Here is a 23,626-nt window from a genome sequence, read left to right as displayed (position 1 = left end):
AAAGAACAAGTCAGTTCAATAAAGTGGAAACAGCTGTTAGCTAATTATCACACTATGACAAATGCCTTGTTTTTTTATGCCTGTGTCTGGCTGTGTTTATAGCATTAGCAAAATATCTCATGTACCAATAAACAGATTTTAATACATTTTTTTTAGAAAGCAATCAATGGATATAAGTTTAAAACTGATCATCTTTTGGAGTCAAGCCCATTCAGGATGGCCGCCACAGCTAAGCAAACTTTACATACACCAAAACAGTTATGACCCACTCCATTTTACAGCTGTGTTGAGATGAATCTTGTGTGGTAGTAGGTGGGAGTCATCCTCAGCGCGCTCTCTGGTCGCGGTCGCCTCTCGCGAGATCTCCCGATGTGGCACGAGATTTACATTTACAAGGTTTGACCAAAACAAATTAAATCTCTGACGTGACATGCGGCGGGCGACATGCATCCAATGGAGGAATGGTCGGTCTTAAATTATACAACTTAAGTTAACATTTGTATAGCTAAAAGACGTGTTAAAAAGTTCAAATAAACTCACGTGGACGTCACATCCCTCCGTCTCGGTTCGTCATTAACCCAGCAGCGTCCAGCAGGCTTTCCGGATGAGCTGCCCTCTCTCTGCCTGTGGTTCGCTGTGACGCCGGTGGGCTGGTCCACAGAGCCGAGAGTGCAGCTTTCCAGCTGCTCAGGGAGTGGGCGAGCTGGGATAGGCTGGGAGTTTGGTCGGAGCCGTCAGCGGGCCGGGCCGAGGCAGAGAGAAAGGGAAGGAAGAAAGAAAGAAAGAAAGAAGTGGAGGGGGCAAACCTCAGAGAGCTGCCGAGTCTTGGACAGGAAATCTGACGTAGAGTCTTACGGAAAAGCGCTTTTTTATTTTATTTTTGTTCCAGTCAGGGGCTTCCAGAGCGGATCACAAAGGAGAGTGTTGATACAAAGAAGAAGGAAAACAAACAAACAAAAAAAAACCAACAACAACTTTTCTAACCGGGTGTGATCGCCCCTGAGCAACTTCCAGGAATTTCTGCGCTTGGTAACGCGAAGTAGTAGTAGAAGAAGAAGAAGAAGAGGACATCATGCCACGGCGCACCGTGCAAGAAGTAACCGTGCAAGATGTCCAGAAGCGAAGGATTCCGAGCAAACACTACGTAAGATCTGTTTGGGTTATCAGAGCGGCGACTGAGCAACAGAATGAGGAGATTCTGTTCTGCAGTGTAGGGGAAAGTCACAACAAAGAGTGTCAAATTACAGAGAGAGTCGGAGGGGAAAATACTTCCCCAGCATTTGTCTTTTGACAAAACCCTTTGGATCAGGCTTGTACTGTTAGGATCATTTATTTATTTATTTATTTATTTTTAATAGCAGAAGTAGGAAAGAAATATATTTATGTGATCTTAAAAAGTCCCAGAGTGAGAGTGAAAAGGAGACAACAGCTCTTGTTTGGTTACTGCTCTGTTTACCTCATTTGGGTCAAACAACTTAATCTATTGAATATAAAAGTTGCTGTTGTTAGATTTAGGTGTGACTTTTGGCTCATCTGACCTATGACCCCCCCCCAATTAGTCTGCATAATTTTAGCTGACTCTCGAATAGACGTGCATTTCGTAGATCTCGCCAACGAACTGAATTCTAACAAAGTCTTGGTTCTAGCTTTATTTACATCTAATACCTTGTGTGATAAAGTCCACAGGAAACACTTCAGGCAAATCATTGTGTCTGCTAACCCTCCAGAGGCAAATCAGGCTTTGTCATGCTTCAGTTCCTCCCATTAACTCTTCAAAAGAGGCCTGCAGGCATGACCAGGGAGGATAAACAACATTTGTTAAGGCAGCGACAGATAGAATAGGCCTCTAATTATCATGTACTAGCACATTTGAAACTGTATCATTTTTAATCTTTGCAATGCAGTTTTATTTTGTGCAAGGTATTTGCATTCAGTATCTATACCAGATTAACGGATTTGGATTCTAATACCAGAACATAAGACCATTTTCCCTTTCTAACAATCTCTGCAAAGCTTGAATGGTTGCCAAGAATGTCCGAAAGACAAAGAGTCATTTCTAACATTTCTGCACAACGGCACATTTGCATTAGCACTCTTGCAATAGCAGTTTTGTCTTGACTTGAGTGGTGGGAGAAACTAAATGTGCAGGAATTCGCCTGCAAACCCACAGTCGGTTTGAGCTGTGTGACATCATATGAGCAAGACGTCCAAAAATGAGACACTAATGGCAACAAAGCAGGTGCTTGTCACTTCTCTGTCCATATTGGGTCTCTGCATGTATGTTCTTGTTTGTTGCTTTGCATCTCATGCGCTGTACGTGTAAAAGTCAAACGTGGGACCAACAGGCATTGTACTGCTGCGAGTTGGTGGCCAAGGACACTCCATGCTTGTGGTCCTGTGTCTTCTCCATCTGTCTGTTTACTCTGTTGTGTAACTCCTCTTGTTTAGTGCTCATGGTCTTTTTTTCCTCTCATGCAGGCCTGACATCGCTTCCAAAACATTTCAGTGTGTTTACTGGCAAAAAAAAAACAGCTCATCCCAGTCAAATATACCTCAGTTATTTTAAAGACTTTTGTAAAATTGTTACCAAATTGTATAGATTGGCATCAATTCCTTGTGTTTACAGACACATGCTCAGTTTGGAATGTACCTTCTTTTTTTTTTTTTTTGAGCCAAACCTTCCCCCCACTTGTCTGTATTGCTCTCATCCATGGCAATATCTAACTCTAGTGCCCTGGAATAGAGAGCAAGGCCCAGAGGAAGTCTGGGAGTAAGGCCAGCAGCAGTCAGCCAGACAAAGTGAGCCACCAGGGAGTTTCCAATCACCTCCCTCCTCACCCTTCTTTTTTTTGTCTTAGAACAGACTGAAAATTGTGTCTGTTTCCTCCAGACCTCAGTTATTATAATAGATGTGTTGTGAAAGTACACAGTGTTTCACATTAGAATGCTGAGCTTTCATTTACAAAGTACAATATGCAATTAATATAAACTTAAAGTAATCCTCATGCCTCTTTTGTTTTAAGGATATAAGCAGCTGTTCCTTCATTTACCTCTTTGAGACAATGCCCGTCATGGCAATATTCTGTAAAAAGCCAAAATAGGCAGTCTTCTGCATCCATGCAGGATAATGACCCACTCTTCAACAGGAAGTGATTCAAATACTTTAGGAAGTTGAATAATGGGATATCCTTGCTGCTTTCATGTGAACAGACGATAATAAAAGGCTGATGTCTGATGTACGCCAACTAAGAGTGTCTCATAGGATTTTCAACACTATACGACTAGGATTCAGGAATAGTGCCCCAAATGTCTAAATTTTAGGTTGCCTACAATAGTTGAAGTTTACTGTTACAATTTATTTGTGTTTTTATTGATCTGTTTTTGCTTTGACAGGTTTACATCATCAAAGTCTCCTGGAGCGATGGCAGCACAGAAACCATATTCAGACGCTACAGCAAGTTTTTTGACCTCCAGGTGAGTAACTGTGTTATTTGTCTTAGACCTTGTTCATACTAACATGAATAGTTAGCAAAGTGAGCTTTGTTTGCTGCATGAACATGCTCTCATAAACATGCGTATGGCAGTTTTTGGTAAAAAAAAAAAAAAAAGCCTATTTTCTTTTATGTGAATATTCTTTTTGATAATTTTGTTTTGAGTGTATTGTGTATATTTGGCAAATGCAAAACAATGTTGTAGCCTGAAACATGCATGCCCACACTGGAGACCTTTTTCCCCCTTTTTTTTCAGATTCTGTCACCAGTTAACCTTGGTAATGTGCTGAAAATGCCAATAATTGAGAAAAAATGATTGAGAGTGTCAAAGCAAACAAGCTACAAGTATTTTGAGACAAAGAAAATAAATTTTGCAGTTAGTGCTTTTTTTTTATTCTGTAAAAGTAGAGAACTACATGTTTCAGGTGGCAAAGACTTGTGACACAGTAGTTTTTTGTTTTTTTTTTTCACCAATAAAGATGATCCTGAGTCCAGGAAGGGAATGGAAGGTCTGGCTTCATTGTGCAAGCTTTTCCTGGCTCCGCCCTTTTGACACTGGCAATTATGTTGTGTGTGAGGAGTCGGAAAATGTCCCAGTAAAGTTAATGGAGGACAGTGATGAATGGGAGGGCCGCAGTGATGACCACAGAAATGTCTGAATCATTTAAACGTCACGCTGCCAGTGTGTGTTGCGCAAGAAGGAAATCTCATTAGTATCATAGTTTCCCTTCCTCCTTTGAAGGTAATGGATCTGGGGGACTGGCAATATCTGAGGTTGGAGAGCACGGACTCCCAAGAAATCAAGTAAAGAGATTGCCTTAAATGAGCATGCAGTCAATTTAGGTAAAGCACACTGTCGATACTAACTGAATTTGTTTCTTAATAATTGATTTGAATATAAGCATGGGCACTGAAGTGAAGGCATGTAATGTCTCACCAAAGCTTCCTGAGGCCGCCAGTGTGCCGGTAACCAAAATATTGTAAGGTATTCATTACTAATACCATTGGTATGAGCCTATAAAGATTGCTAACAGGACACCTGTTGCTCATAGCAAATTTCTGTCTGTGTGGCAAGGCCACAGTAAAAAAAAAGAAAAAGAAGTTACTGACTGTATAGTTAATGTTTACAGAGCATAGATTGGGAAAAAAGGACAACAAAAAAAAGTGATTCACAAGTTACAAGCAGAAATTGATATATACTAAATAATTCTAATTGATTGGAAGCTTTTAGAAACATCTGTTGAATGAGGTAATTATTTTAAAAAAGAAGAATTGAAAGAGGGTATCAAACGTTAATTAGATGATGGATTTCACATCTCTAATGGTGTGGAAAGGTAGTTTTAAAAGCCGGAAATTTTACCAGGTATAGTGACTGGTGTATTCGAATCGATCAGTTCTTCAACGTTTTCATTTAATTTGTAAATAACAGTTTGTCTTGTTGCAACATTACAGTCACAAAGAATGACAGCTGTTTCACAGATTATTTTATTAGCTTTTCATGCCATGTTTATTCCATTACTTCATCAAATCACCAGCATGTGCATCACTATCATTGACTCAGTATTGGATGGTATCGTATGAGGTATTTTTAGTTGGGGCATTCCTCACCACCATTGCCATGTCATTCCATCTACTTCCTGTTGTGTGGGTGAGCTCATTTTGGTGTTCTAATAAAAAGAAATGGAAAAAATACAAATGTTTTTTATCCCATGTCATTGTTTGACAGTATTGTAATTTAGGTCATCTGATCAGCAGCTGATTGGAAAACGCAACAACTTATCATCAGTTGGGCTTTTTTTGTCAGTATTGTGTGTGGAGTTTCGAAATCGTGTTTCAAAATGTATTTAGAAGGTTAGACTATGACTTTGATGCAGACTATTGATTTTGATAAGAAGAAAGTAGTTTGACCTCATTGTATCATTCCTGGTTCCTGGCCATGAAAGTGATGTCATTTAGCTCTTCTTGTTAACCATTAGGTCTTTATTTTTTTCTTTGCGTGTCTACTCATCTCCCATTTCTTAATTTGATGTTGTTTGGTCTTTCCAGCGCTTAAGATCCTGGCAGGATGTGTCATTCACCATATCCTGTCAGCCCAGTCGCACAATTCAGCTGACACTTTAAATAAACTATGACAACATGTGTTTTCTGCGTGACCACTGACACTGGCTGTGCTTATTGACTTAGTTTTGCTTTGCAGTTGAGTAATATGGTAAAAATAGTTTAGATAAGAGAGTAGGTTTCTCTTACCTTTCTCTAAATCTTGTCAACAGTACCTGTAGTCATTTTCCAACAGTCGAAGAAACACCTGATTTGATGTGCTACACTGACAAAATAGCACCACTTTCAATAATTTCAGTGTTTTTTGTGTTTGAATCGAAGACTTTTGAATTTAATTACTTAATAAAAGAACCAGCGCTTTGCAAAAAGCTTCAGTTCCAGCTTAATTATCTACAAATGGTTAAAAATGACCTCAGACATGGATTTACAGTGAATGAAATAAAAGAAGCACATATTTTGAGAGAAATGTGCTCTATATCTGAAATCAGATATAGACTAGACAAAACATATCATTCACCATATCAGCAAGAAAAACTAAAATACATGTTTAAAACTTTACTCCTTCACAGGCAAATCAACAGTGCTGTTAAATGTTCTTACCTTATCCAAGTTATAGTAGTGTATAAAAACTTAAACCATAATTAACATAAATCAAGATAATAGACTTTGATTGTCACTGTAAATGCAGTTTTAGGGTCAGTGCAGCAGAATGAAGGTTTTGCTGTTTCCTTTTTACTGGTGTGCACAATATGCAGTTAATATCTATAAATTGTTTATTATAGAAGTCAAGGCTTTTCTTTATGAAGGTTTTTGGTGAAAAAACAATATTTTAACCTAATAGGCCGGTGAATTTATCAAAAAAATCCACAAAAACATTTGTGAGGACATGCATATCAATAGGTTTGTGGTTACATGACCTGATTCCACTCACAGGTAGGAAGGTAGGGATCAGCTGCTTTTTTTTCCTGTTGTCTATCAAATTCACAACATGCGCTTCAACAGAACTCCAAAAAGGTGCTATAATATGACCAACTTGGCATTACTGATACGTGCTGACGTTCTCCTCTGCAAGCCTGTCACCCACGTCCCTCTGAGGCATGAATATTTGATGTCGATTTCGTGACATAGCTGGCTTTACTCTTTCCATATGCTTTTGCTTGTTTGAGTGTCTCTGATTACAGAGTAGATGTAAGGTTTAGAGTAGACACAGAGGCTCGGGTGTGTTTGCACTCACAGTCAGACACATGGGAACAATTACAATGTGTGGGGTTTCAGATCTTCTTTGTCTCTGTCTGGCTGGCTGTCTCTGTGTTTATGCTAGGCTTCTTAAGGTGGTACTGTGTCATTGACTAAGTATCTGACTCTTAAGCAAATTGATGCTTTTTGAGTTTAGTATTTGTCTCTTCTTTTTCCGATATCTACCTTTTCCCCTCAACCTTTTTTGCTCATCATAAACATCTTGCTGTATCTATTTTGTGTGTCTTTGTACTCATGTTTGTTTTAGCTGATCTCGAGTTTTTCATAAAATCATAACCTCTGTCTGGTGTCTGTCTATGACCAGATACTGAATGATTTCTAGTTTAATATACATCTAAAAGCACAATGCTTGTTCTGGACTGATTTTGTTAGCTACTTGCAGAAAAGTGTTAAAATGCTACTATGTTACCTGCCAAATGTTTTTGATCACCCAACTAATATGAACCACCCCTTTATGTCATGGTCCACAGTGCCTTTCACTGGAACAAAACTTGTGAATGTTGGACTGCTTGATGGTTAAAATAGTTACATTAATAGTAGAAAGAAAACATGGAGAAATATTTACAGTATACTGAGCAATGTGACCGAAATAAAAATAAAGTCCTTGCTTTTTACATCCCTGTTTGGAAACTGGTGTTTATCATTCCAAAAATGAGTCTCATACCAGTCAAGATTCCAAAGTACTTGATGGTGGAGGAAATTAAAGTCATCTGGGTTTATGGGTTGCATGTTTGTGGGTGGGGGATTGTGTGTTTAAACTCTCAAATGCCTTTTTGGAGACCAGCATTTGATAAATGATTTTATCAAGTTAACATTGTGTAAATCGTGGCCATATATTGTAGTATCATTATAAGCTGGCTTGGTTGTAGCAGCTTTCCTCAGTGATTGCATCAGCAGGACTGCTTAACCCATTAAGACCTGAGTTGCCTTTTGAACAGGCAATTGCATACTTCCACAATGCATAAGGTTAAGTCTTGTTTTGATTGCTAGAGTTTGCTTAGTTTTAAGGAATGTGCTTATATGATGTGCATATAGGAATAATTCTTTTTAAAAATTTGATTTTTAGTTCAGCATTTATTACAAGTAAAATATATATATATATATATATATATATATATATATATATATAATCCTCTAGTTGTGCCTTTCTATGCAGCAAATTCCTCAGAAACTCAAAAAAACATGCACTTTCTTTATTACATTGATTTAATGATGTGTGATAAAGAATGACAAATACATTTTAATTTCTTTTTTATTGTTCATGTTTTGATAAGTCAAATCATACAAAGTTTCATAAGTAAAGGCTAAACAGAGGTGTTATCAAAACAGAAAATTTACTAGAGAAGGTGAGCAAATATTCTGAGTTCATGGGTCAAAATGGCATGGTGGTATTTTTTTATTTTGGTAACAATCAAAACAAATATGAATATACTTGTTCGCTGTATGTCCTAAAATATGAACAACTCTGAAGGCAGTCCTAAAAGGAAAGAGGAACCAAATTAAGAACAGAAAATGAAGAGATTTGGAGAATTAAGAAGCTGATTTTTGGCCTTTGGTTGATGGAAAGAGAAATGTTCCACTATGTCAGCAGTGCTTGACTGCTAACAGACCCTTAGCTTCAGCAACATATAAAACTGAGGGAAAAACCATACCATCTGGTCAGTACATTCCTGATCATTGTCAGACCTGCCCTTGTTGGCCAAATTCCCTGTAGGAGCTGCTGATTTGTGAAAAATTGCTTCCTTACCACCTTCAGCTGCCCTGTGTTGACTGTGTGTACAGTATACACATAAAATATAACTTTATGTGCCAGTAACATTCAAATAATGGTTTGCTTTCAGATGGAATTGCTGGATAAATTCCCAGTGGAAGGAGGTCAGAAAGACCCCAAGCGCCGAATCATTCCGTTTTTACCAGGTAAGACTTAAACACAGTCCTCTTCATACACAAACATACATGATGTCTTTGTAGGTCTCCATAAATAGAAAACAGGAGAAAATAATTTCATATTTATTACATAACTGATTCTATTTTTATCTCAGCTTTGTGGTTTTTAAACTGTTCTTATGAATTGAGCGAATTGACACCCACAACATCCTTATTTAAAGAGTCAAGGGGACTTTTTCAGTTCTGTCTCTCTGTCAATAAGTACTGTATATCAATTATAAATATGCCCAAATTTGCACATTTTCTCAATGTCTGCATATTTTGTGTTTCCCATCACTGTTTCAGAGTATTTTTTTTTTAATTCAAGTTTATTCTCCTTTTGATTATTCTTTTAGAAACGCATAGATTTCACATTAAATAGGCGTTGAATAAAAAAGGAGATGGCTAAATGAAGTAAAAACTGGGGTAAGCTGGGGCAGTTGTAACTGACCTTGTTGCTATGTACAAAGCAAGACAGAATTATATGTTACACCACATAAAGCTCTGTCTGAACTGAATCATCAGATTGTGTGAAACATGATAGACTGAAACAAGAATCCCATCTTTTCTCTCCTACAAAATAAGAGACACTGAAACTTGTTTGGACTTTCGGTGTGGTTGACTAACTCTGTTGACCGACTTTTGAAATCCTTCTGAAAGTATGCCTTTATGAGGAAAAAAAAAAGAAAAAAGGCTTAGCCATGGACTCCACCCACATCTCCCCCACCAGGCCTGAGATGGGTGGGGGAATGGATTTTATGTTCAAGCAGGTCTGGAACTCATTGAGAGAACTCAAACTAAAAAACACCCCATACTTGCAATGTTTGAACACTGAAGAGAAGAAAGGGAAGAATTATATAAAAGAAGAAAGATTCAGGCAAACTGAAGATACCAATATAAATAGTCTCATCTACATTAAGTTCATGTCTTATTTCATTCCTACTTTTTAGCTTTAAGTCACAAAATCCTTTACACCTCGTACATGGCTTCTAAGGCATCTAATGATGAGTAATTTGTCTTTGTACCATGTAGGTACCTTTTTAAGGAATGTTGTAGCACAATCTTGATAGATATGGTGTTTATGCAAGTATTTTATTTTATTTTTAAATGGCTGATACAGTCTAAGACTCCAGGTCAGACCAAGGATACTTTGAAAAGGGTTCAGTTCTAACATTCATCTGAATCGCTGACGTTTCAGCCAGGAAAAATTATTCAGTTTAAGGCAAGTATGGACTGAAGCCAGCCTTACTAAGCACTGAAGTGGTTTTCCCTTCTCGGTTTGGTTTGTTTAAGGCCGCAAGCTGCTTTTACTCTTTTAGTATCTCCACATCAGCAGGAGATTATTTTTTTTGATTCTGAAGACTTTTTTTTGCCAGTTGCATACACTAGCTACTTGACTGCATTTTGTTCTGAATCCATCCTTTTAAACTTTACAAAATCATCCTGAATGCCTTTTTCCTGACTCTATTGTTGTGTATGGTGTGCAAAAAATACTGTGTCTACAGGCTATCTTATGAATACTTGTCGAAGGCCCAAGTGCCTGAGTTCATCTTAGACATTTAGGAGTAATTATGCATTTTATCAGTTTATTCCAGTACAATGATAAGAAGATTTTTAAGCCAGGACAAACAAATATGGATTTGATGGAATGTGGGTTTGTCTCTTAAGGGCTTCTTGATGATAAGAGATAATATTCTCCAAAAAGTAAATTATTAATTTCTAATTTTGAGTGTTTATTATTTCCCCTTCTTCTTCAAATGATAGATTTATGGTACACATTTTTTTTAACTGGGTGGAACAGTGGCATAGTGGTTAGAGCTGTCACCTCCCAGCAAGACAGTTGCAGGATTGCATACTGGCTTGGGACCTTTCTGGGTGGAGTTTGCATGTTCTCCCTGTGCACACGTGGGTTTACTCCGGTTTCCTCCCACAGACAAAAACATGCATGTTAGGTTAATTGGTGACTATAAAATTGTCCCTAGGTGTGAGTGAGAGTGTTAATGGTTGTTAATCTTGTTTGTCTCTATGTGGTCCTGCAATGGACTTGCGACCTGTTCAGGGTGTGCCCCGCCTCTCACACAGTGACTGCTGGAGACAGGCACCAGCTCCCCATGATTTGGAATGGAGAAGCGGGCAAAGAAAATGGATGGATGGATTTTTTTAACTTTGTTTGTCTGGGATCCCTCTGTTGGGCACAGTAGAAGCCACAGCATGTTGCACAGTTAAAGTGTATATCTTTGTAGCTAAATAACTTGCATTCCCCAGGCAGTCCTAAAAGCACAACATTTTTGAAGGGTTACAATGACCTAATTGCTTCAGCTTTATTTACATAACATTCCTGTTTTTCAGTATTTCTGTTTTCTTTTTTGCTCAAATGTGCTGTACCAGTTACAGACTTGCCCTAAATTCTAAATTTAAAAAAGGTGTCTAGAATTTGTCAGTAATGCATTCATAAACCCAGCAAAGCAACGTTGTTATTTTTCACTTCAAATCTAGAAACTACACAAATGCTTTGCAGCAGTGCTGATCAGTTTCATTTTAGGCAGGTCATTCTACCCAAGACCATGTCAAAAATAGGATTAAATATTCTAAACTTGAGTCCTCGGTTTTGACTAAATATCAATTCTAGACTCCAACAATTTGAGATTTCACCCTTTTTGTAAGATAAAGTCACAAGCACAGTTTAAATCAAGTGTAAGTTTTAAGTAAATGTAAATCAAAGTTTCACCATAAAATGACAATTGCTTGAATATGTTTTAACCCCTTAATCCCCAGGCCTATTGGATTGATCTTGTTGGCCGTGCTGCTGCCCCTGGTACAGGGGCTGCTAGTGATGTAGGGGTTAAGTTAAGAATAAACAGCTCAAGTTTTTTAAATTTGTTACTACAGTGAGCCTTGGTGTTTTCATAAACCTTTTATACCTAAAATCTCGCTGAAGTAGCAAAAGACATTGGTGAGTCTGGTAACTAAAACCAAATCCTATTTCACCATTTCCTGTATACCTTTTAGCCCTGTACCTATGTTGTGTGCATTCTTGCAAAGTTCACTGTGTCCTGATCCCTTTTTGATGTAAATTTGTGGTACTTTTCAAAACTGAGAATTCTGAGTGGGGCACACTTTGAAACATAGGGGAAATGAGATTCTTCTTCTGTGGAGAATCTTTGAGGCAGCTGTAAGTGAATATATCACCCAACTTTTGTTTCCTTAAAGACATGCAGACATAAAAAGTGGTTAGCTCTGCTTACTGCTGTGGTTACCTCTGGGTACTGCCCTTCACGTATGACATGAGTAACAGCAAACCTCTTGTGCTGCCCTCTCTGATACTTTCTTTTTTTCTTTTTCTTTTTTACATCTGCCAGTCTTTTCAGGAACCAAAAGTTGTTTGATACCTTTGCCCACAGCTGCCTCAGAGAATTTAGCCATAATGTCTCGCCTGTCTCAACCGTGGCTCCAGGGCAGCAGCCGCAGCCCCCTCCTCTCCCCCACCCAAACAATCTCTTTTCACCGTCTGCATCCCTGAGCTGCTGTGCATACAAAGTGGGCAGTGTTGAGTCACTGCTTTACTCCTGACCCCAAAGGGCTGTGGAAAATCTTTAAGAGTGCTTTTTTGTTTTAAAACCGATGAAGGGAAAGGAGAAGAGGATGAGTGGAAAAAGAGGAGCAGTAGTGGTCATCACAGTTGACTCTTAAATCTCTTTGCTTTTAGAGAACTTGTTCAGTGTGTGCTTTCACTTACTCCGAAGAAATGGTTATTTCTTAAATCAAAAAATGCCATCATATGTAAAAGAGCAAATCTCTTTTGTTATGTCTGACGTATGTATTACTGTTGTGCAGATACTAAATGCTATGCAGAAAAAAACCCCCAAATAACTCAAAAACTGAGACAAGTACTCATACCAGTAACTTTAGACTTGATTTTGCTCTGTTTCCAGTTCCCACATACACTGGTTGAGTTTAAAATGTTTAAATAAAACAGTGTTCAATCATAATCATTATGTAAGGAGTCAATACTTGTGCTAGCAACTACTAAAGCTGTAAAACTGATTGTAACAAATACAATTTTACATGATTTAAGGTTAAGATTTCTGAAAGGTTTTAAGACAATAACTAAAAAGAAACCATTGTGTTTAAGGTAAACAATTACCAGGAAAAACAATAATGGCAATTTCAAAACTAATTGAACACTGTTCAGATGTAGCGTCTCACCCACTCAATGAAATAATTTCATGTGGTTTTGCCTTTTTTTGTTTACCGCCTGAGTCAGCTGGTCAGGGGATGTACTGTAAAAGCAGCTAATAGTTGGATTTAGTGAAAAGCTACAGCCTTTAAGTTGTGTAAGTCATGCCATTTGAAAAGCTCAACATTGGCAGCAAGGCTGAAACAGCTGAGTTGACAAACTTAATAGCTTAGCATCATCTTCAGTAAGTTTTAGATAGTAAACTTGAAAAACAAAACAGGATAATTTATTGGTGTTTGTGTTTAAAATATATTTTCAAATGCCTCCTCTTTTGCTTCTATGATCAAACTATGTTTGTGACACTCTGTAAGGTTCATGGATTTTCACTGAAAGTGTTTTTGTGAAAATATTGGTGAAGCTTATGCAGCTCTAAAAGCATCTGAAGCTAATCTGAAATGTCCTACAAACTGTTAAGTTTGTGAACTGCCCTAGGAGGCCTGTTTGTAGCCATTTCTTGTTCTTGTTATGACGACTAACTCAGCTCGTCTGTGATTGGTTGTGTGTGTAAGGAGAGAAGAACAGAGCAGAACCTTTTTTAACTTTTTGTGCAGACATACTTTACCTTCCTAAAATTATTTGTTTGTGGCTCTGAATGGGCAACTACTTCAGGAGCTTCTTGCTCACCTTATTGTGTTGTCAGCATTATTGAAGCTCTGGCTGTAGTAAACTCTGTGCCCTTATTGTGTCAACAACCTCTTTTAAATGTCACTCTTAAATGCATTCTTTTTTACTTTGGTTTATGTATACATACAGTAATCAGGCATGATAAGGCATAGCCCCACACTCATCTGTTCTTGATTACTCAAAGTGAATAAGCTTGATTGTTTTTGTTCTATTTCTTTTCTTTTCTTTTTTCCCCAAGTCTACTTTTCATTTTCTCTTTCAGGCAAGATTCTGTTTAGGAGGAGCCACATCAGAGATGTGGCAATGAAGAGACTAAGGCCCATCAACGAGTATTGCAGGGTGAGTTTATTGATCACTATCATGTTTAAAACCCTAAAGTTCTTGTTTCTTGTGTTTTATAAACAATTTATTCATCCAGAAATTACTATCTTCTTAGCAACAAGTTCTAAAATTACAATAGTATTGTCAAAAATGAAAAAAAAAAGTATCTTGCCTATTTTGTATTAAGTTAAGTGAATGAAAGATGGAAAGTATGCTTTTGAATCTGAAACTTGGATAAAACTGCAAATCCAGATCAACTATAAGCTTTAGTGTGACAAATCACCACAACTCAGAGAGTACTTTATGACTGATTTTCAGTATTTTTCTCAATAACATTGACAGCTTTTCTGTGGTAACCAGGAAATCTTCCTATTTGTAACCTGTGACAATTTTGTCATCAGACATGTATAAAAGGCACTTCTTCAATACTCATGACTTCTGAAAAAACAGTGGTTGTACTGGGGTATGTCTAATTGTGGTGGTCAGTATAAGACCAAAAAATGTCTCACTGCTGAGCTTGCTCCAGTCAGCATAGCCACAACCTGTAGTCTGAGTTTGTTAAATTCTTGCATTAAGACTCTTAATCGTGTAATTCTTCTTGAGTGAGAAAATGTTACTCAAACTAAGCCCTTACTCGTTGTTTCTTGTATTTATGTCATGTTTTACCATTTGGTCACTGAAAATCGTGAATCATCACTGAGCTTATCGGCTTCTCATATGGAACTGTTGAAAACCTCACTAAAAACAACTATCCACAAGGCCTCAAGGTGAAGAGACTTTAGTGCTTGATAAACAGTCTTGAGGACTGGGGCGCCCCTTGTCCTCTGGAGTAAAAGGAATGTACAGCTGATGTAGCAACATCTTTAACCACTTATGTTAAAAATAAGAGATTAAAGGAGGAATGAGTGGGCTTGTTGGTTTGTGTCTGTAGGTGGGGATGTTTTGTAAGAATCGCTGACCCTACTCTATCTCAGTTTCTTTCCTCTTCCTCTATGGAAGTTTTTTTTTAAATGTGTGTAAAGCTATACATTTTAGCTTTTGAAGTGTTGAATTATCTTGTTAGACTGACATAAAAAAATTCACATAAGCTTTTGATTGACCTCTGACTTCAGTTTTACATGAATCACAACCTCACTTTAAGAGCAGATGTGGCATCTGTATCGACCCTGACTTGTAGCCAGGTTGATGAGGTGAAACTCGGTTTGTTTTCTTGGAAGAGCTGAGTCAGCTCTTGTGTTGTACAGCTGAGGCTTTATTCTGACTCAAATGGAATTTCCCTGGTTGTGCAGCTGTATGTTTTTATTCTTCTCAGGAAACTCTTTTGGTTGAAAGAAAGCTGAAAAGAAAACAGCAAAAAAATAAAAATAACAGAATAGGAAATTATTTGCTTAAATCAAGAGTAAGGCTGATGAGCTGAGATTAGCTGTTTGATCACAGTGTTATAAAATGGATCACACAAATATATTGTTTTGTTTTTAAAGGTTTAGAATCAACAATTTTGTACTTTATACAAGTTATACTTTACTCTAGGGTTGCACAACATATCAAAAATTTTATCATTATTGCAATATCAGCATGTGCATTATCAATATCACAAAAGACTGCTTGGACTGCAATAAATCACAGGTCAGATTTAAATGTCAGTGACAGAAATGCAAAATCAGTTGTATAGTGATAATCCACAGAACAGAAAGATAAATTAGGAAAAATGTGGATGTATCACAACTTATATTACTGTAATACTAATGAATAATACCATATTCTGCACATTTTCTTATATTGTGTAGCCATAAAAGGAATTATCTGGTCATCAAAAATGACCAGACTATACCTTTAAAACACCTTTTTTATTTTATTGGTAGCAGCTTTTTTTTTTAAATACCAAATTGTTTTAAAATCACATGATCCCCTGTCATAGTGAAACAGATGTATAAAAATAACATCTAAAGTGGCCCTGTTCCTGTTGACGTTTCATTCACAGTTGTGCTTTTGCCTTCATCAGCATTCTGTGCACGAATGCAGTCATAATGCACTGTCTCTTATGAGAAGTAGATCTTTCAATTCCATTACATATTTTACCTTGGAGGATACACACATGCTGACTGTTTCATGCGCGCGCACACACAGACATAGGCACTCACAATTACCTTAATGTGCCCTCCTGTAAAGAGCACCCCTAAAGTCCATTTAATGTAATTTACCCTGATCCTCCCTCCTGTCTCCTCTCTGGGGAGAATTGTAATGAGTGGACAAGCCACAGGCCGACATCAGGAGATAAATAAATCCAGTGAGAGGATAACTAGTTCAGGATGCACTCTGACCTGAGGCACAGCTCACCAAAGTTAGTTATAGATCTTCTCAAACAAAATCATAAAATAGATGCTTGGCTTTAAACTTGAAGGTGAAGATAAAGCTATTGTAAAACAGTAGACTTTGTGTATTAGTCTTTTGCAATATGTATCATAAATCAATAAACACACATGTACACATGCATGCATATTTGTATTTTATTGAAATTTGCAGTGAACAAAATAATGCCTTGTCATGGTAGCTATTCCACGTCTTTCTTTTGACACATGATGGGCTGCTGGCTTGGATCTACAGACGTGAGAATGACAAGAAAAATGTAGCACATGTGACAAGGACATTGAAGTGGAGACTTTGGCTTCCTTTCTATATACATCAGCCCTGACATTATGTCAGTGTATGATAGACATTAGTAAAGGTTGACTCTGCTCCTTTTGAAGGACACAACTGAAACACTTAGGAGTATTAAAAACAGAGGTGCAGGCTAGTAGAGGAAACTTGATGGATAGCACTGAGTTTTGGCTTGCCAGCGTATAAAGGAGTGGCCTAGCTTCATCAGAAGTAAGAAATGGTCCTCATTGGGTCACTGTTGGCAGCTGTGCTGTTTTCTCTTTTTGGGCATGAAGCTGTTGGGGTGATTATCTGTTTCACAGCTTTCCATCAGAGAGAGTAAAAGTGAAAGACTGGAAGGAGCAGATAAAACACAGACACACAATAGAGTTAGGAAAAGAGACTTGGTTGATAAGATAAGCTTTGTGGATGTGTGTTTTTGTGTGTGTGTGTTTGTGAAAGAGATCACGGCAATAAACAGAAAACTGAATGCTGTTTGTCTTTCATCTCCAGCTCTGTTGTCAGAGCTAATCTCTCTGCTTTCAGAGATCCTTTGCAGAAGTGTAAGATAAGGGAGAAAAGTAGCCGAGATGAATCAAAGAGTCGAGCCTGAGACCTAAGAAACGTCTTATTGTAGAACAAAACACAAAAGATAGATTAACATTACAAATTGTTTTATTGTTTATGCATAAAATAGTGCAAGAATATTTTTCTATTACAAAATCCAATTCTTTTTTATTGTCTTGACCTATTATGGTTTTGAAATCATAACAAAAGTTAAGACAATTCAAGTAAAAAACAAATAAATAAATAGTAGATGCCAACAAAATGTTGCTGTTTGTGTTATGTTCCAGTTGTGCCATTCTTTTCTAGTTTTATTTTTGCTTTGTAGGTAAACAACCTTAATGCTACATTTTTAAAACTGAGATCAGATCCTTGGCTTATTTGACACAACCTATTAGCCAACAGGAATTTATGTGACTTGTCTATTTTTTTTCTGGATTTCTTAAGATTTTTTGCACAGTACTATAGGTCCCTGCTTTAGTCATCTACAGGTGTCTATGAAAAACAAAACAAAACAAAAAAAATATGGAAGAAAAAAAAACAAACTTCAGAATAAATTTTTTATATTTTTTTCTTTTGTTTCAAATATGTGCCACTTATTGCCTCTCCCCTCTGTATTGCTTATTTTAATACAAGAGCAAGTAATGAAACACTTCATTTACCCTCTGGTCACTTTTGTATTCTGAAGTGATTGTAATTCTCATTTGAAGTTCCCTGCTGTTTTTGTGCTTGTAGGCTTTGATTCAACTGCCAGTCTACATCTCCCAGTGTGAGGAGGTTCGAGTGTTCTTTGAGACTCGGCCTGAAGACCTCAACCCACCCAAAGAGTAAGGTTTACTGATAAATACACTTGATTTTCCTAAATGTCGAAACTCCAGGCTAGCATTTAATGACAAATTATTGATCCTGTGGCTCATGTCACATCCTGTAAGCATTTACCATCCATTCTGCTGTAATGAGCATTCATTACACCTTCTAATGGTTGTAATTTCATAATGTCATTCTCTTACCTGATGTGTTTTTTCAAGCAGAAGCATGCTTAATGCTTTTTTTAAGTGCTGAGTTTGCTTTTCAGCATGTAACTGCAGCTCAGGCTCAGACAGCTGAGACTGCAGGCTACTCTTAACACTTGTAGACCTGCTCTCTTGTTGCTTGTAAATCGTACTCAACATATTAGTGTCATATAGAGTGCTGACAGTAAGTACGTGCCAAAACAAAGACACCATTGTACACTGAACACTACCATCCAACACATACATATAAAAATAAATATAAATATGTGTGCTGAAACACCCAGAACTTCACATATAAGCTTTGGTTGCAAATTAATTCCTAAGGTTGCCAGTCCCTTCAGGGCTGGAAGATGTCAGGCTCACATTTTGCCCTCTTCTTTCCCCCCGTCATCAACAGCTGTCAGCTGGAGCATTAGGTTTAACCTCTGTCGCCACATACTCGTGTTTGGTGTTGAGAAGCTGCCTCAGTAGGCAGAAAATGGAGGTGATTAGTTTTGTGACCTATGATGAAATTCACATTGGGCCAGCATTAAAATAGCACACAAAGTGTGGCTCTTTTAATTGTGATCTGAATCTCTGAGGTGATGGATAGATAATAATTGAGTTTCCTTATAACTTGATTCTATCAGCACCATAAAAAGTGTAAGGATTATTTTATTTTGAATTAGAATTTTAAATCAACCCTTTTACCTTTTGCATCGGTTGTTTGCTGAAGCATGATGTGAGGATAAAATGCATGTTTTACTGTAAAACTTTGTGCAAAACATGCTATAACATGATTATAACATCTTGTCAAAACCAGTTCAGAGTTTACATTCTTTTTTTTTTTATTTCTCATATTCTGCTCTAATCTGGAGTGACTTACGCTGAGTAAAGTAAACATCTGGGGGTTGTTAGCCAAGGACAATCAATAGAATCTGCAATGGAGAATGAATGTAAAATGGGCACTCACATCAGCCTGTCATGTTGTCATCTCTAATGCAGAAGTCACTTTGAGGTTTGCTTTCTGCTTTTTTCTTTAAAAGAATATGCAATTATAGTTAAAGGAGACATACTAAGCAGGAAGAGAAGAAGATAAGCTATTGCAGATGAGAAAGTAGCAGAGCAAATAAACATTAAAAAAGAGCACTTCAGAGAAAAAAATGAGCAACACGATGAACTTTGCTGATGAGATGGATGAGAAGAGCAAGCCTATGTTATTATTCAAAATTAGCTGATATACACTGGGAATCTTTACATACCTCATGATTCGATCTAATTACAATTCAGAGGGCTGTGATGTGATAAAACAGTTATTACCTGATTATCTGTGATTAGCAGTTTGGTAGATAAACACCAAAAAACTTATGAAGTTTATCCAAAATACTGTGAAACTGAAATACAAAGATGAAAAATGCAATTTTAGAAATTGAAATGACTATAACTTTATATAAACATTTTTTTAATGTACTTTCAGACACAATAAAAGTAAATGGGTTCTGCAAACCGCTTTATAGAGTTTCTTATTCACACACTCATACAGTACTTTCGTTAACATATTTTGATACACTATATGCAGCACGTATTTATATTCTTACTCATTCACTGTATCCATACACACAGCAGGGGCTGGGGATCAAACCCCTGACCACCCAACCCACTGGACCAAGCCACCCTACCACCTTACTCTTCATACAAAACCCCAGTTATTTGTAGGGAGGGGCAAGACAGAGGGGGGACATTTACTTGAGGGGGACTAAAATAGGTAAGACCTTGGTTTGTCTGTATGGAAATTGGATTGCTGATTTCCATTAGTGCAGCCCATTGTTTGGCTGACTGACAACAAGCCTGCTGCACAGATGCAGCAGCCAATGGGGGAACAGATTTATTGTGCCCTATAAATCCACTGCATCGAGAGGGGCATGTTAGACTTTTCCTTAAGAGCAGTGAAGAGGAGAAAAACAGGAGAACTTCATTTGAAAGAGGAAGTAGATGATCACAAACGCAGAAAAAATGAAGTAAAAAAAGGGGAAAAAAGGAAGTGTTGTAACAAGAATGAGATGAGGTGAGAGAAAGTCAAAACTGTGGTGGGATTGTAAGGATGAAAAGGTAATTAGTTGGGGGATCAAGACGGATTAAGACTGACTGAAAAAATAAAGAGGTGTTCATATATAACTTGCAGAGAAGCAAGATGGCTTAGTGAGGTGTGGTGGGAATGATTATGCTCATCACATAAATCAATACCGTGAGTCTCCTGTAATATGGCAGCCATTAGGCCATAAGGTATTAGATGAAGTGTAAAAAGTAAGATTTTATTTCAAGGAGTTTGTGAATGTGTTCTGCCTTGTAGGGCTGTCTTCGCTTATTTTGTATTACAACAGTAGTTTGTGTGTGCTCACACTCTGCCCCCAGTTGATGGAGCTCCTCACATTATTTCCAAGGCTGAGCCCAGCCACCATGCAGAGGAAGCTCATTTCGACCTTTTTTTTTCCACAATATTGTTCTTTCAGTCATGACCCATACCTCATGACCATAGGTGAGGGCTGGAACACAAACAGACCAGTGAATTAAAAGCTTTACTTTGTAGCTCAACTCCTTCTTTACCACAATAGACTGGAGCAATGCCCTAATTACTGTGGGCAAGGCCCAGCTCCGTCAGTCCTTCTCTGGCTCTATCCCACCATCACTCATGAACAAGACTCTCAGATACTTGAAATCATCCACTTGAGGCAGAGACTCACCCAGACACGTGCAAAACAAGTTAAAAATATTCCTGTCAAGCCAAAGATATGGGTTGTGTCCTCAGCAAACTGTGACCCTGGCCTCACCACTGTAAGGAGGAAATGAACAGAACATATTTGTATGCGAAGCACACTCTTCCATAATGATCAGTATTATTAGTACAGCTTTAGCTTGCCTTGATGTTTCTTATTTTAGTACATTAATGTGGAGGCTTATAGGTTCAGATTTATTGATACTTAGGCCTGCAATTAATAGTTCTAGCGATGGAACAATGTTTTTTGAAAGTGAGAGCATTTATGTTGATGCAGGGAAACTAATAACGAGTACCCGCCAAGACAAATTACCGAGGGAAATAAGAAAGTGAGCTAAGTAGACGTGGAAGATGTGAGCTGGAAAAAAGGGACACAGTGGAAGACCAAAAAGCGAGGTAGAAATATTCAGATAACAAAGAGACAGAGAAGGAAAGAGTGAGAGGAAAAAAATGCTGAGCATTAGCCACAAACGATTTTTCGAAGCATCTGGCTGTTGAATCAACTCGTGACTGCTGCTGTGGAGTGATGGGCTATTTATCCGGCTAATGTCTAAACCAGACAGAGCAGATGCTGTATTGAATTCAAGATCGGGCCAAATGTTAGCGCTCAGCTTTACACACGTTGGCTGCAATTGTAGATGGAAGCAGATCCTCATCCCTAGCCTGTCTGTTGAACAGCAAAAGATGTAGCAGGTTAAAATAATACAATATTATTCTTTTTTGAGTTTGTTTTGATAGGATTTATCAGAAACAGAATTATTTGATTATTTGAAATGAAAGTTGTTGTGTGATGCATGATATTAATAAAAATATGGATGGATGGATGGATGGATGGATGGATGGATGGATGGATGGATGGATGGATGGATGGATGGATGGATGGATGGATGGATGGATGGATGGATGGATGGATGGATGGATGGATGGATGGATGGATGGATGGATGGATGGATGGATGGGAAATGATTTGTTAGGATTATCTTCTTCCTCTTCAAAGCATTTGCTTTACTTCTAATGTGATGTTTTGCTTTCTTTAACAGGGAACCCATTGGAAGGAAGAAAACCGGTAAGTTTTTTGTGTGTATACAATGCTAATGAAGTTAGGGGATTTATTTATTTATTTTATTTAGGGTGGCAGGTAGAGAAGAGAAAAAAAATAGATATTTGTGTACATTTCTTTTATTATACTCTTAATGTTTGTAATTCCTCTGTAAATTATGTTATGACTTTATCTCCATCTAGTGGTTGAAATACATATAGATTAAAAAAATGACTTCACTTAAACTTTTTTTTTTTTAAATCAAAGACTATTTTACAGAAGTTGACTTTATCAAAATGCCAGTAAGAGGGAGAAGAAAAACAACAAAAAAACTTTGTCGGCCTCCTGATTACATACTCTTTTTGCTCTAAGTTCACCAAATGTTCTGAAATTGCGTCCATGTTATTTTTTTCAGTTTTCTTCTTCATTCATTTTCCTTTTCATCAGGGTTTGTGGAGAGAGCGACTACTTTCCTAAAGCGAGGTAGTTAACGCACTGTCATGCTTTGTCGTGCTGTGTGTGTAACCTGGTGGGTCGCTGGTGGTCTGTTCCGCTCTCTTTGCCCCGGCCTGGGCTCTGTTGGAGGCTTTGGGCTTGCTTTGGTCAAATATAGCATAAATAATAAGGCAGTTGAACTCTTTAATATTAGAGCATTTTTTCTGTACTCTTTAAATGTTTGAGGGAAATGAATTGTAGTTTTGCTGTGCTTCAACATCAGGTATTATCTGGTAGAGGAGAATTTTGATAAACATTTCCTAAATATCTTAGTTTTAGAGAAATGCAAAACATATATATTATTTTACCTGGAAAACTGATAAGATCCATACTATTTATTGAAAATCAAACTCATGTCAATGTCTTCCAATGTTGTTCTAATGAATTTAAATGAATTTCTGTCATAATATTGCTGTCTTGTCATGTAGATAACTTACTTAAGCTAGGTTTGTTACTTTTCTGGCTAATAGACAGTTTTTTTGTTTTTTTGTTTTTTTATACACAGAATTTAGATTTATAGCTGTTTTGAGTCCTGACATATTGGACAAACTACATCCTTTTAACTTGCACAGTGTTTATGCTATCAAGAGTTAGCAGGTGGTTGCTAAGTGACTCTTTCTTTTTTGATGAGGATTTTTCTCACACTGATTTGTTGCTAATGGTGGTGGGTCTTGGATGTCTATGTTGAAATCATATCTATGTTGATCAATAAATTAACGCCCTTCTCAAATCATACTCTTTACTACCAATCTCCGTGTATCCCTCTGCTCCACTGTCGGTTCATTATTCCCCCACGCCACGTTTCTGATCCCTTACATTAACTCCTCTGTCTCATGTCTTGGTAGTTATATTGCAGATAAGCCTTCGCTCCTTTTACCTATGAAAGATTTTTTGCAGAAAGGATGACCTTTGAAGTAAAATTCAACAACCTTTTCAGTTTGAGATGGGCTGTTGGAAAAAAAAAACAACATTCTAAAGTGTAGTCTTTAGTAGAATTTGTTAAAGAGCACATAAAATCTGACATTTTTAAAAAGTCAGATTGTATTTGGTCAGTGAGATACAAAACCTTTAAATGTCAATTCCTCAAAAGCACACAAGGGCAATCTTATCACTCAAAGTTAATACCACATTAGCTAAGATTACCAAAGATCTTGAAGAGTATACAGAGTGAAGGCTTGTTCCATATTGGTGAGATTTCACTCTTATATTTCC

General features: G+C 37.4%; 1 protein-coding gene across 4 annotated transcripts in view; it reads left to right on the top strand.

Annotated features, from left to right (window-relative positions):
• The first annotated feature begins 716 nt into the window (after positions 1–716).
• Positions 717–23,626, top strand: part of sh3pxd2b (SH3 and PX domains 2B) — a 31,878-nt gene continuing 8,968 nt past the window's right edge. For 2 of the 4 annotated variants that reach the window (XM_037979212.1, XM_017421392.3), the window contains exons 1-7: positions 717–1,144; positions 3,394–3,474; positions 8,648–8,723; positions 13,856–13,932; positions 17,851–17,942; positions 21,921–21,946; positions 22,367–22,402. In XM_037979212.1, the coding sequence (XP_037835140.1) occupies positions 1,073–1,144; positions 3,394–3,474; positions 8,648–8,723; positions 13,856–13,932; positions 17,851–17,942; positions 21,921–21,946; positions 22,367–22,402 (460 nt within the window). In that variant the 5' untranslated portion in view covers positions 717–1,072. The remainder of the gene's footprint in view (positions 1,145–3,393; positions 3,475–8,647; positions 8,724–13,855; positions 13,933–17,850; positions 17,943–21,920; positions 21,947–22,366; positions 22,403–23,626) is intronic. The other 2 variants (XM_037979213.1, XM_017421393.3) reach the window with 2 other exon arrangements.

The sequence above is a fragment of the Kryptolebias marmoratus genome, linkage group LG13 (assembly GCF_001649575.2).
Source record: "Kryptolebias marmoratus isolate JLee-2015 linkage group LG13, ASM164957v2, whole genome shotgun sequence".
Lineage (NCBI taxonomy): Eukaryota > Metazoa > Chordata > Actinopteri > Cyprinodontiformes > Rivulidae > Kryptolebias > Kryptolebias marmoratus.
The sequence above is the reverse complement of the archived record's forward strand: the minus strand, read 5'-3'. Positions and strand labels throughout refer to the sequence as shown.